This window comes from Mizuhopecten yessoensis, unplaced genomic scaffold (genome assembly GCF_002113885.1).
Source record: "Mizuhopecten yessoensis strain PY_sf001 unplaced genomic scaffold, ASM211388v2 scaffold10873, whole genome shotgun sequence".
NCBI classification, from domain to species: domain Eukaryota; kingdom Metazoa; phylum Mollusca; class Bivalvia; order Pectinida; family Pectinidae; genus Mizuhopecten; species Mizuhopecten yessoensis.
Genome location: NW_018408764.1, coordinates 88,951 through 103,866, shown reverse-complemented (window position 1 = coordinate 103,866; position 14,916 = coordinate 88,951). Strand labels below are relative to the sequence as shown.

Genomic DNA, 14,916 nt, shown 5'->3' with positions numbered 1-14,916 from the left:
AAAAAGGGCTCAGATGTTTCAAGGTGGGAAGGTGGTAGATCTGTTCGGCCCGCTCTATCACGATTTGTTCAAGATGGACATGTATCTATTGAATCAAGTCAACGTCAATATCAAACTTTACAGATCTAAACCAATTTTGTGTCTCTTGTCCGGCACCACATCTGCCGATTACAAGGTAGTATTCGACGACATTCGACTGCGTGTAAGCAAAGTCAAGGTCAACCCAGCCGTCATCTATGCACAAAGTCAAGCTTTAGAAGTGACCAATGCTAAATACCCGTTTACGCAGACCATGGTTAAGCAGATGACCATTCCTGCCGGGACGACAAACTTACATACGATAATATATTCAAGGCATGAGACCAAATCTGGTGGTAGTTGGATTCGTAAACGCCACCGCTACCACCGGTGACTATGAACAGAACCCTTGGTTCTTCTAACCTTATGACGTCACATCTATAGGGTTCTATGTCGACGGAATACCGGTGGGTGGCAACCCTTTAAAACTCAAGTACGGAGCGACCGGTGGTCAGACTACCATTTCCGTTCTGAGGAACATGTTACAATCGACGGGGAAATGGCTCAACGATGCCGGTTCTGACATAGAAGTCAGTAGACGTCAGAGAAGACGAAGACTACTGGCAGTGAGTAAAATATTACCCATATTCTTTAAAAACTATTTAACATGGATAGAGCAATGATGTTGATACCAAAGACAAAATACGACGACATCATTAAACAAGAGAAAATGAACGGTTCACCTAATACCCACATGAGCACTATCGAAGATGACGTCATCCCAACCGATGATAGGACGCCCATTGCAATGAAGAAGTCGGGAGAAAAGACCAGTGTAGCAATAACAAAGAATACCGATAAGAATGAAACCGACCCACCTGATACGTCAGATGTGATGAATGAGTCAAAGAAACAGTTCAGGGAACAGTCCAGTAAAGAATCGACCAATCAGGGAGATAGAGCCACATCACTCAGACGAAGCATGCGCGGAAAAGCAAAGAGTCAGCGAGGCGGAAAACTGTATGTGAAGACTACGCCTCCTCAATTCGAGAGCAACCTTAAACAGATGAGACGTAAGTGGCTGTCATTCAAGATATGAACTCTGATGAAACCAGACCAGCAACATGGCAGCACGATTTTTTGACGATTTACTCGATTCGGCGTCATGTGGTGACGGAAATGCCATACAAACAGCGAGGAACTTGAAACGGATATTGAACTCTATCGATTTATCTCCAAAGAAAAAACCAAGAAATGAAGATAACGTACTCAGAGATAGACAAAATGTGACGACTTGTGATGTGTGTGGGAAACAATGTCTTACCGAAAAGAAACTAAAGGCGCACGCGAATAGACACTATCTTCAATCGACATGTAAAGTGTGTGGAAAGATATTAAACGATCCAAGCAACTTACAGAGACACATGAATTCTCACAAAAATCAAAGTTCATACAAATGTCACGTGTGTGGTAACTCCTTTACGAGAAAATATACTTTGAAAATGCACGTTAAAAACAAACATGGATTGACTGGTGGAGATCTCCCTAATACTAATCCCACCGGTAGCCGATTACCTGATCATTTTAGAACCAAAACATCATCATCTTCCGGTGTCCAGTCGCCACTGCCGGGCCCTTCCGGTGTCCAGTCGCCGCTGCCGGGTCCCTCCGGTGTCCAGTCGCCGCTGCCGGGCCCCTCCGGTACTGGCCAACCAACGGGAGAACATACCTATTCGGATGATGTGAGCTTGGGAGGAAATGCTAACGTGAGAAACATATATCCACATTTCAGTGACAATAGTGACATACTCACTTTTTTTGCCAGCTCCAAAACGGAAGTGATGAAACATTTAAAACTGTTGTGTGAGAGATTGAACGGAATTAAGTGGTATCTTAACATTCGTGTTTCATTGGAAAAGGAAACTAGAGAAGGTAATGTAGTCCAGACCACCCCACATTTCTTGAGTAAAGCATACATATTGATGCCAAATGATTCTGGTCTAGAACACGATATCAATGCAGCTTATCAGAAAATGTTTGCCTCGATTGAGGAATTCGTTCGTAAGGGGTCTGCATGGGTACTCAAGAAAATCATCAAATTAGAAATACACGTTGCAAATTACTCACCTTTGAGTGGCACTTCCTACATACCGACCCCGACTACTTTTAAACGTCACAAAATAGTAAATGTCTGTAATCGTGACGAAAAATGCTTCTTATGGTCCGTTTTGGCATCTCTCCATCCTGCCGATACCTTACCCGAACGCGTCTCCCATTACGAGAAGTACGAAAGCGAACTAGATATGACAGGTATCCAATATCCAGTCTCCATCTCCCAAGTACAAAAGTTTGAAAGACAGAACGACGTATCGGTAAACGTGTTTGGGCTCGAGGACAAAACCGTCTATCCCATGCATGTGACCAAGACGAAACAGTCCCGTCACCATGTCAATCTGCTCTTTTTACAAGAAGGTGTAAAAACCCATTACTGTTTGATTCCCAATTTAAATATGTTTTTGAGCAGAACGAAAAAAGGGCATAATCTGACACATTTTTGCCAGCATTGCCTGCAAGGTTTCACGAGTAGTGTTTTATTAAACAAACACGTGGAACTGTGTTCCACTCACAAGACACAGAGAGTAGAGTTCCCCAGTGAAGACGACGCTCTGTTGTCGTTTGGAGACTTTCAGAAACAAATGAAAGTGCCATTCGTAATCTATGCCGATTTCGAAACATTTGTAGAGAAAATGGACTCATGTGAGCCCAACCCAGACCTTTCAAGCACGACTAAGAATACAAAATTCAAACCCTGTGGGTTTGGATACCAAGTCGTGTGTATGGAAGATAGATACACCAAACCACCCGTCATTTACAGGGGGGCTGACGTTAGCAAAACGTTTTTGAAATGTATCATAGAGGAAGAAAAACGAATTAAAGAAGTTTTAAGCCACCCAGAACCGCTAGTCATGTCTCCAGGACGAGCAGTCGTTTATGGAGAGTGCTCGGTGCCATATCTGTGGTAAACATTTTACAGAACAAAATAATGTGGTACGAGATCACTGTCATTTGAGTGGGAAATTTCGCGGCGCCGCTCACAACGAATGCAATTTGAAGTATAAATACCCCACTCACATACCTTGTGTGTTTCATAACCTAAAGGGGTTCGATGCTCACATCCTGACGGAAAGCGTGGGTCTATTTAAAGACCGCAATATCAACTGCATTCCAAACAATACAGAAAAGTACATTTCGTTTAGTCTTGGCGATATTAGATTCATAGATTCGTTTCAATTCATGTCTCAGAGTCTAGAGACTTTGACAGAAAATCTTGCCAAAGAGGGTTTGACGAAATTCAATAACTTCTCTAGGGAGTTTACCGAATCAGACGCCAAATTACTACTAAGAAAAGGGATATATCCCTACGAATACGTAGACACTGCCGATAGATTCTCAGAACAAAAGCTCCCCTCAAAAGAGAAATTCTACAGTTCGCTGAGTCGATCAGACGTGACAGATGCTGATTACGCGCATGCACAATCCGTATGGGAGAAACTGAACATTCGAGACCTCGGTCAGTATCACGACCTCTACCTCAAGACGGACGTACTACTATTGGCCGATGTCTTTGAGAACTTCAGAAACATGTGTCTCGATTATTATGGGTTAGATGCGGCTCACTTCTATACCAGCCCAGGGTTGGCTTGGAGTGCAGCCTTAAAAATGACGGGAGTGAGGTTAGAACTCATCAGAGATCCAGACATGTATCTCTTATTTGAAAACGGAGTGAGAGGTGGAGTTAGCATGATATCAAACAAATACGCTCAAGCTAACAATCCTTACATTCCAGAAACGTACGACCTCTCCCAACCACACTCGTACATCATGTACACAGATTGTAATAATTTGTACGGGAAGGCCATGTCGGAGTCGTTACCCGTCGGCGGGTTTCGGTGGGTGGAGAATCCACACACATTTGACATAACCAAAGTCTCCAAAGACGGAGACTTGGGATATGTACTCGAAGTAGATCTGGAATACCCAGACGAACTTCACGACAGCCATACCGATTACCCCCTCGCACCGGAACGCAAAAAAGTCTCCGACAATGAATTGTCACCAACTAGTAAACAGCTGTGGAAAAGTTTACATCCTAGCCCCAAACACACTGGTGACACATTATACGGGCGCGTTCCGACAGAAAAACTGATTCCCACATTAGAAAACAAGACGAAATACATCTGCAATTACAGAAATTTGCTGTTGTACGTGAAACTGGGTCTCAAAGTCACCAAAATTTACAGAATCCTAGAATTCAAACAGAAACCTTGGTTACGCCCGTACATACAATTCAACACGTCAAAAAGAGCGGCATGTACGAATGAGTTCGAGAAAGATTTCTTTAAACTCATGAACAATGCCGTGTTCGGTAAGACGATGGAGAACGTGCGCTCCAGAGTCGATATCAAGCTGGCACACACGGAAAAGAAACTCAAAAAGTACGTGGCCAGACCTTCATTTCAAAGGTTTACTATCTTTAACGAAGATTTAGTAGCCGTTCAAAACGACCAAGTCAAACTCGTACTAAACAAACCAGTATATGTAGGACAGACCATTCTAGATCTGTCCAAGTGTATCATGTACGAGTTTTATTACAAGTACCTAAAACCGAAATACGGAGATGGAATCAAGCTACTCATGACGGATACGGACAGTCTTTTGTACCACGTCCAATGTCCGGACGTCTATGACGACATGTATCGGGACAGACATCTGTTTGATCTGTCCAATTATCCGATCGACCATCGCTGTCAAGACACAAGAAACAAAAAGATACCGGGATATTTTAAGGACGAAACGGGAAGTGAGCCCATTGCAGAGTTCGTAGGACTTCGTGCCAAAATGTATTCGTACGTGTACGCCGTGAGAAATAGAACTGAAATAGAAAATCTGGTAGTCCTATGGAACGACATGAAAGAAAAACAGGTAGCTAAAGGTATCGCAAAGGCGACCATCAGACGTGATCTTAGGCACGAAATGTACAGAGACTGTTTATTCGCCGACAAAACGAAAATGTGCAAAATCGGGCCTGTGTTCCTTCGACGATAAGCGCTGGGTCTTACCCAATCGGTATGATACGCTTTCATTCGGTCATTACATAATTTCCACCATGGGATGGCAATAAAAAACAGAAATGTAGTTTTACAAATATTTATTTAAAATATCGGACCGAAGTCGTCATGAAAAAAATACCGTAAAACTTATAAGTTGCGTTCCGTTTAAATACAAAATCATTTATGTTGTATATTCAGAAGATTATATTTAAAAACGAAAGTATTAAAACAATTTCAATTAAGTTTAAAAAGAAATAAAGCTTTAATCTAATATTTAAAAAGAAATAAAGTTCCGTTTAATTATGTTGGAAAAGAAATAAAGTTCCGTTTAATTAAGTTGAAAAAGAAATAAAGTCCAACTTCATGATTGAAAAAATAAAGTTCAGTTTAATTTTAAAAAAAGTTTCAATTTAATTTTTACATTTCAAAATCGTGTTTAGTTTTTGAAGTTCGAATTAGAAATAAATTTAAAAAAAAAAAGTTAAAGTTAAAATTAGAAATGAATTCAAAAATTTTAAAGTTAAAATGAATTCAAAAATTAAGTTTTAAAAAGTTTTAAAGTTCATATTTAACGTTTAAGTTCACATTTATGTCAAAGTTTAAGAAAAAGGAAGTATGAGAGGCATCATTTAAAGTTGATCGAAGTATGAGAGACATCATTTAAAGGTTACATGACATATAAGTATGAGAGACATCAGTAAAAGGTTACATGATGATTATATATTCTGAAGTATGAGAGACATCCTTAAAAGTTTATGCAGCATTGTAATTCTAAAGTATGAGAGGTGTCATTTAAAGGTTACAGAGTATACAAGTATGAGAGAGACGTCACATAAAGTTAGTCGAAGTATTAGAGACGTCATATACATGCATACTTAATCTTATGTTTGAAATTTTTAAGTTGCGCCAGATAAAATAACTTGAATATTGTTATAAGTTCAACAAAAATGTATATATAGAGAGAGAGAGGGAGAATACATGTTGATTATCAATTTTTAAGGAAAAAACAAGGTTTGAATAAGAATATTTAAAGTTGAAGTATGAGACGTATCATATAACGTCGAAGTTTTAGAATTCATATGAATTATGAGAGACCACGTATTACTATAGTGTAATTATTTTGCAAAAAAAAATAAAAATATTGTGTACATTTTCAGGTTATTAATACATTTCACTTATGTTTTGTATGACATCATTCTATTTCTTAATAAAAAGATATTTCAAAGCGAACACAAGTCGTTTAGTTCTCTCTGCATTCCGATATACAATCTAACACCGACTCATCATAGGTACCAAAAATGGCTTCTACTTTACAGTAATATCGATGTCTCGTCAACCTTTTCATGTGGGAACGAACTCTCCCATATTTTAACTCTACTACACTATCGATAAAGAAGTCATTTTCGTTTTTGAATTCCGGATAACGCCTCTTTATGGCTTTTACAAGATAACGAAATATCACAACTCTACATGTCGACCTCGTGGCAGCCAAATAAAATACTGATAAAACATAGATTAGTAGCATAATACGATGTATCTCTAAATAATACATCTCCGTTTATATCTATGAGAGATTTAGCGAGACGTTTTTGATACATATTTTGAGGTGAAGACATATCAATATTGTTTTAATGGTACACGTTACATATATAAGATACAGTCCGACGAAGTTAAAAAGAAGTGTCCAAAGGGGAATAACTCCAGCTTTACTGGAACTGCTGTGTTGCTAAGTACTGTTCGAATTCGTCCTGATACTGCAGCTTAGGAGTTGTTCTCTGATAAGGGTGAACCCGTGGACCGTTACTCTATGAAGAATGAAAAATGATATTGTATTGATAAAATTACGATTTTGAAATCCGAATCTTTTTTTCTGTTTACACTGAAATACTCACATTTGCCGATTTGGCGTTAGGTTCATCTACCACTCCATTGCCCTGTAAGAAAGTGTAATACGATTATACACATACAATATTGGTTCTCGTATAATAAGAATACCGATAATAAGAGTAAGATACTTACCAACAAGTGTAGCTTTTGCCGGAACTTTTCCTTCAGACTTTCCAGACCCAAATCGTCAAGCTCACTCCAGCTTAGAGGTAAATAGTATTTCCTATCCTTCTTGTTAATATGAATAAAATACTCATTGACTCCAGGAAAGAAGTTGCATTGACTCTCATAACCAGATTTTTTTCTATTTTGCCTCCTTTTTCAAACTCTTTCATTTCTATAACCCCGTAAAGACTTTGTTGAGCCATTTTTAGCGCTAAAAGTAACGGTTAGCGGTGTTGGCGCGCTTTTTATATAGCCGCTTTAGGTGTGATACGGGGTAGAATCGGAACAACCAATGAAAAAAGTTCATGGAATGTTGAACATGTCAGTTTTCTTCAGAAGGTGTATTAATTTTTTAAGACGTGACATACCTCAACTGACTGAGCGTCGATGCTGGTCTTGTAAAAAAAAAAAAAAAACATGAATTCTGGGTGTGTCCCGATTCTATACCTCAACCGGTTGACTAGGCATCGTTGCTGAACTTGCAAAATTATGGAAACTTAAGATATTTTTTCTCACAACACTCTTGCATCATTAAAATAAAAGCATAACAATGAATTGATAAATTAGACGGTGTCAGCATTCAAATTACTTTCATTAATAGGTAGATATAAGAGTTATGTGTATTACCTACAGCTTGTGAATAAATGTGGACGTATTTTTATATCCATAATCCCACATCAAAGAGTAATATTTATATTGAATGTTTAACCCCGAGTTATCTCTCTCTTGGCTTATCACCTCCAATATGGCGTAATACTACGACAGTACCTGATCTATCACCTCCACTTAATACTAATTATTCAATCGATGTAGTTATTACTTTAAATACAAAGGAACTAATCAAGTGATATTTTACAACTATATTTTTATATCTTCTATACTAGTCAGATGATCTTTTTTACCTATTCTATCACTTCAATTGATACTAGTTTTTTCCCAATCGATGAAGTCATTATTCTTAAATTATTTCAACCGAACGCTTCCGGGCTGACCTTTCGGGTGACCGACTGACCTTTTGCGCTAATTCGTAAAACGCACGTGCAAAGCCGTGGCTGGACTAGGTCAATACAACAAACATGGTGTATCTGCCTACAGTCGTACTGCTGTTTCTATCGTCCCTGTTGATGATACAGGGATGTGTATCATCAACAGGGACGACACAAATTTAGATGTGTTCTCTTGCAGAATGGATGAAGATTGGCTGGTCGGAGGGGTGGAGATGACGTTCACCATCTGCTGCGGCCCGCCACCCCCCGACCAGCCAGCCATCATCATCAAAGGATGGCGGAGCGGTGACCGTCTCCTGGGGGAGTGTATATATTACACTCCTTCCATCCACATCTATCCCCGGGAGGCGGCAGATTGCGCTCTGATGGAGGGGCAGGTGGTCGACTGTGTAAGTATAATCTTTGTATTCTTTTAAAGTTTAATCTGATATATATATATATATATTCCAAATCACCTATATTCTGTACCCCAGTTTTTTTTTCAATTACTGTCTAAATAGATATTTCATATCATATTAGATATTTCATATCTATTAAGGTCAATACTTGATCAATCAATTTATACTAAGCGGTTTATATTACTCGACCTCTGTTGTTACAGATTACACCAACTATCATTTAATTATTGATATATATCAAGTAAGTGTCTTAGGTATAAAATCATTCTGAAATGGCTAAGGCTTTTGAGAACAATCTAACTACTGTTCTTTAGGAGAATGTCACCACAGAGGTCGCCGCCAACACCACCACTGCGGAGGCCACCACTACCACCAGAGAGGCCGCCACCACTGAGGTAACCGCCACAGAAGCCACCGCTGCCGCTACCACTGCAAAGGCCACCACTACCACCAGAGAGGCCGCCACTACAGAGATCACCGCCACAGAGGCCACCGCTGCCGCTACCACTACAGAGGCCATCACTACCACCAGAGAGGCCGCCACCACGGAGGTCACCGCCACAGAGGCCGCTGCTGCCGCTACCACTGCAGAGGCCATCACTTCCACCAGAGAGGTTACCGCCACAGAGGCTGCCGCTGGTGCTACCACTGCAGAGACCACCACTACCACCAGAGAGGCCGCCACCACAGAGGTTACCACCACAGAGGCCGCCGCTGCCGCTACCACTGCAGAGGCCTCCACTACCACCAGCGAGGCAGCCGTCTCCACAGAGGCCACCACCTTGGAGATTTCTGTGGTGGTGGTGCTAACAATTGCAGCGGTACTGTCATTGTTGTTAGGTACTTATGATTTCTTAAAATCTTATACATTTTCTTTGAAATAAGACATTTTCTTTAAAATAAGACATTATGATTTTCTTCATATTCTCATCATAACTACATTTAGATCAATCATCATTAGCATCTTTGCAAATGTGTGAAGATGGTTGAAGTAAAATAAAAATGATACGTTTAGTCGAATTTCCCCTTGTAAGAAAAATGTATCCATTTCCAGTTATAGTCTTACTCATTAGGTGGAGGAGGCAGGTCCAGCTCCGTCAGATCTATCGGATGAGGGAAGACTTGAATGTCTGTAAGGTTGTAAATGATATCAACGTTAAATATACACATTTCATTATGACTTATTCTGTTATTTTCGAAGTTCTAGTAATGTATATACATTGCAGAGGAAATAGAGATGGAGGACTTACCCTCCCCAACTCCTGCCTCTACCAGTCCTACCCCCATTCAAAAAGGTACTTTTATGCATATATTCACAGTTCATGTCCATTCTAAACATTAAAATTCTCAGTTTGTATTAAATGTCTACATAGCGGAGGAATACTGTACCATTGGAGAAGTCACAATGAATTGTATTTTAAAGACATAATGTTTGGATTCTTATTATTGTAGAGGTGATAACGGTGAAGATGGAGCAGGAGGGGGGTTTGTTTGAAGGTATGTAGATAAACTTTTTATCATTTATTCCATATAGTTACAATCAATTATTGTCATCAGAGAGTTCTCTGTTTTCGCTCTTATTTCTTTGACTAATTACTTGATATAATTTAAATTGTAGATTCTCTGGCAGAATTACTACCCCCCTCCTCCTCCTCTTCAGAGTAGCCTCCCCAGAGAGGTCGCCAGGTAAGAATTTATATTGATTTTTTTTCTTCACCAGTTTTGAATGTGTAATAATGGTTTTTTATAAGAATTTTTTTACCGTCCAATACAATGGAAAAAAGTTTCTAAAAGTTTTTTTAAGAGATTGTTTCTATATTTAAGTTGTGGAAGTGGAGGTAGAAGTTGAGGAGCGTCCTCGCTACTTCCTACGTAGCCGCTTGGGATGTTAGGAGTTGTGCCAGCATCCAGAACACTTAAAAAGAACTTTATGCATATAAATTCAGGAATGTGTGTCTCTTTTTGGTTTATTTTTTGTCATGTGTCTTTCATATGTGTAAGGGTGGATGGGTATGGTCTGTGGGTAGGTGTGTGAGTGTATGCTTTCAATGCGATATTTTTTTATATTTAATCAATACTCGGTGTGATGTCTACATTTTGTGATGTACCATTATTATGATCATTTTTACACCAATGTTTAATTTAAATCATATCATTGTATGTCTATTTCTTATATGTCTAACTGTGATAATTACAATCATTACTCAGGTGTGTTTAATTTAAATCATATCATTGTATGTCTATTTCTTATATGTCTAACTGTGATAATTACAATCAATACTCAGGTGAATGTGTGTGTGTGTGTGTAAGGGTAGACGGATAGTTGTGTGAACGTGACTGTATGCTTTCAATGTTATAATTGTTTACATCTAATCAATACTCGGTGTGTTGTTTACATTTTTTGGTGATGTGTCATTTGTCAATGTTTAAGTATATTTTATTGTGATTTTACATGTGATCAATTCTCAGGGAGAAATGTATGTCTATTTCATTTATTGTGATGCGTTAAAATAAATGTTTTAATTTGAAATCTATCTTTTCTTATTATTCTTAGTTGTACAATTCAAACCTAAGCAACATGTCTATAGAAGTTTTACAATAACACTCAGTGATGTATTAATACACAAGGTTTGCTTGCTTGAAGTAATTACTGAAATCGCAGTTTTCCACAATTTGGTTCAGTCACTTTTAAATCATAATTATTGACATGTTACTTTCTGATGAATAGTGAACGTGTTGATGTAGCAAATGTTCACGCTCTTGACATTGTTACTAACTTTACGGTGTACTATGCGATCGTTACTTGATAATTTTCCTGAAGGATTCAGTCGTCATCTCCTGTTAACATTTGCTCCACCTACTTTGCTCTCTTAGTTCGATACATATGCTCTCTCAGATAGTAGGTATCCACTTTATCGTTGAATACAGGCTTATTTTATGTCGATATTAATCAATGAACCATTAAAACGTTTCGTCGTCTTTTAAATTGAAGTGTAATACCTTAACATTTCTCACATCATGAAGAAAAAGATGGACACTTTCATATATTTTACTGCAGCGGTTAAAAACATGACGTATTTCTAAGGTTTCGATATGTTTATTTTATTTACCATGTGAAGTTATTGGTTATTATACGATACATAAAGTTTTTATATATCGAGTATATATGGATCAAATTCAAAACCTATAAGATTCGTAAACAATTTGATGAAATATCTTTTGGTAATTAATGATGGAATTTACTGTGTTTTAATTAATGGTTGATTTTGTGGTGTAACGTCAATCTTTAATAGAAAAAACTGTCTGTCGACTTCCATCTCCATTTATCACATTTTACCAGTGAACCAAAACTTTGGCGATTGGTAGTTGTGGTTTTACAGGCTTTGGACTGTCTGACATATAATGTCAGGCTGGATTAAAGTCGTCCGTCCGTCTGTCAAGTCTGCCAAAGATTGTCAAATGAAGATTGCAGCACAGTTCCAGAGTTATTGTCTTCGTGATATTGCAAATTTAAAAGTTTTTAAACACCATTGTTTTATGGAGAGTGGAAGGTCCAATGATTTTTTCATCTGATTCAATATTAAAGGTACCATATGACATAATAATTTTCACTTCTTCAAATAATCTTAGGTTTAACACTACCACTCTCTGTATTTTATCAAATGATAGCGAAACATCCAAATACAGTCCTTTATTCTCCATGCGAATGCGATCCGTATCTCTTAACTCTGAATGTACAATTACTGGTCCATGTCTAATTAATGGTTCATTAGAAAGTAGAGTTTCTTTAACATCCACGATCTCTTTGATGGAGTCACTTTGGATATCATGACTAATATTTATATTGAGGTGAACACTTTCAGTATCGAAGACAATAACAAAACAGCGCATTTTACTATTTTTCCCTTTCTTAATAAAGCTTCTGCAGTCATCATTATCCATAACTCCAAGTCTGTACAGGTTCAAGTTTATAACTGATCTGTTTTTGGACACATCAATCGGCTATATACAGAGGTCAATTTTGAAGCAGATTTTATGTCGTGACTTGATATTGGGTGGGGATATAATTGAAATTGTATCGTTAAGTTCAGATCATAATGTCATGGCTTCGTCTTTTCACTAGATGTCACATCGGTGGCCGTACCACCTAGGTGTTTTTCTCGTATATTCGGTGTTGATAATTTTACGTATTTTTTTTGTTAAGAGTCGGCTCGTATCACCGTGTCATTCAAGTTCAGATCATTAGTGTCATGGCTTCGTCTTTTCACTAGATGTCACGTTCTGTCACAGCTTCATCTTTATCACCGTGTCATTCAGGTAAGGTTACATGGGCCGTTACATTTTAACATTAGCATGGACCGTCCGTTTTAGCATGGACGTGTTTCCCCATTGGTTTAACATTAGCATGGACATTAGCATGGACGACAAACTGTTGCATGGACCGTTTAATACTTTTAAAATACCACTACTCCTGGATATCAAGGATGTCGGCACCTCAACTAGTTTTAATACAAACAAGTTTCATGGGCTGTGATATGGTAATCATGGCCAAAAAACGGACGAAATTTCACTGGGAGTTTAGGGTTCTATTTTGAAAAACAAATTACTTATAGAATCAAAACTTTTTCTGAAATTGAACAATCATGGGTTATCGTTGACAAGAATCAAGAAACAGTCCAGATACATGATCTGAATTTTTCAACATCAGTCCAAAACGGTCTCGCTTAAAAGCGTCTTCAACCGACAACAAGCGTCTTCAAGTGACAACAAGCGTCGCCAGAAAGAATCTTAAAAAATACTGAATAAAGTAAGCGACATCATAAGATATGTTGTTAATATGACTATAATACACCTCTGTACCAAATTTTAATTTGATATTTGATAAAATGACCGAGTTATGCTGAATTGAATTTTTACGATCGCAGCGTGGCACATGTGTGTATTAGCATGTAAAGTGAAGAAAGCGTCGCCAGATAATATCGTTACAATTACCCGCTAAAGTAAGCGACATCAGAAGATATGTTATTAGTTAGGCTTTTATAAATATATATTCCAAATTTCAGCTCGATAAAAAAGGATCGAGTTATGATTAATTTATTATTACGATCGGCGTCGTGGCATACGTGTGTGAATAGAACTCAGCATATGAAGAAGCGTCTTCAAACTGTATCTCTAAAATTAATCGATTAAGTAAGCGACATCAGAGGATATGTTATTCTTATAACTATAATACACCTTTATACCAAATTTTAATTTGATTTATTGAAAAATGATTGAGTTATCGTGAATTTAATTCATACGATGTACAGATATTGAGCTATACGCCGTGCCATATATGTGTACGTACGTAGGGTAGGGCTTCGCATAGGCAGAGACGTGTATGTGTTATACGTCTCTGGCATAGGTGAACACAGTTAGAATATATTGCTATATAAACATTGATACACCTTTAATCAGCTGTGTAAAGAATAACATTATTGTATTTATTGAACAATTAAGATTTTAACTGTAACCGATTAAGAATACATTTAACAATGTGTTTAAAGAGATACATGACGCCGGAAACGTTTTTTTGCATTTTCACAGATTGACAGAGAAATTGATATACCTTTAAATCAATACATAATTAGAATATCCAACCAAAGTTGTCGATTCGTCTTGCCACCAAACACTAGAAATCTGTCCTCATAATAAATGTAAATTTGAATCGTCCCGCTGGTTCTACGCGCCATTGCTGATGACTATTCAACAGAAGTTTCTGAAAACGAGTCACGTGATAATTCGGAACACAACAAAAATGGATAGCGAGGTAAGAAACACGTGGTTTTGTTTACGATTTTAAAATCGCTCTTTAAGCATGTTTATTATATTCTTGACGACCTGTTTAGAATGTTACAATGCATTTATATGTGGGTATGCGTTTTGAATGGAAAAGGTGCCTGTTGCAAGCCTAGATTGTTAGTTGAGACACTTCAGTCGTAGTCGTTGAAAAACGGGGGGCCCCCGAAAGGGGTTATTGAAGTCGGTGGATTTAATCAATTATGACGATATTTCCATTGGAAAAAAGGCATCAACAAAACAAGAAAAAATACTAAGGCCCCTATCTAGAAAATAATAAGGAAGCAAACAATATAAGAACTACGTAATAATGGAAGTACATGACTTATATGATCATAATTTTCCAATTTGGTCAAAACTGAGCTGATGATTAGGAAGTTTTCTTTTTGTAAACAACATGATCTTTATATAAGACAATTTAGAAATATGTATATGCTGCATATATGTTTTGCCAATTACCTGATTTTGAAGATGTTGTGGTAAATAAAAAAA

At 37.8% G+C, this 14,916-nt stretch overlaps 2 protein-coding genes across 2 annotated transcripts in view; both read left to right on the top strand.

Moving 5' to 3' along the window:
• Positions 1 to 3,312: 3,312 nt before the first annotated feature.
• Positions 3,313 to 5,124, top strand: LOC110463193. The gene has a single exon (XM_021517585.1). The coding sequence runs from the start codon at positions 3,313 to 3,315 to the stop codon at positions 5,122 to 5,124; it is 1,812 nt and encodes a 603-aa protein (XP_021373260.1).
• Positions 5,125 to 14,383: 9,259 nt separating this feature from the next.
• LOC110463192 (P2X purinoceptor 7-like) overlaps positions 14,384 to 14,916 on the top strand; it is a 3,556-nt gene continuing 3,023 nt past the window's right edge. Inside the window, exon 1 of the mRNA XM_021517584.1 lies at positions 14,384 to 14,395. Coding sequence (XP_021373259.1) covers positions 14,384 to 14,395 — 12 coding nt within the window. The remainder of the gene's footprint in view (positions 14,396 to 14,916) is intronic.

Excerpts from the sequence above, each read along its gene's own strand:
- LOC110463193 (XM_021517585.1), top strand. The coding sequence starts at position 3,313 with ATGTCTCAGAGTCTAGAGACTTTGACAGAAAATCTTGCCAAAGAGGGT.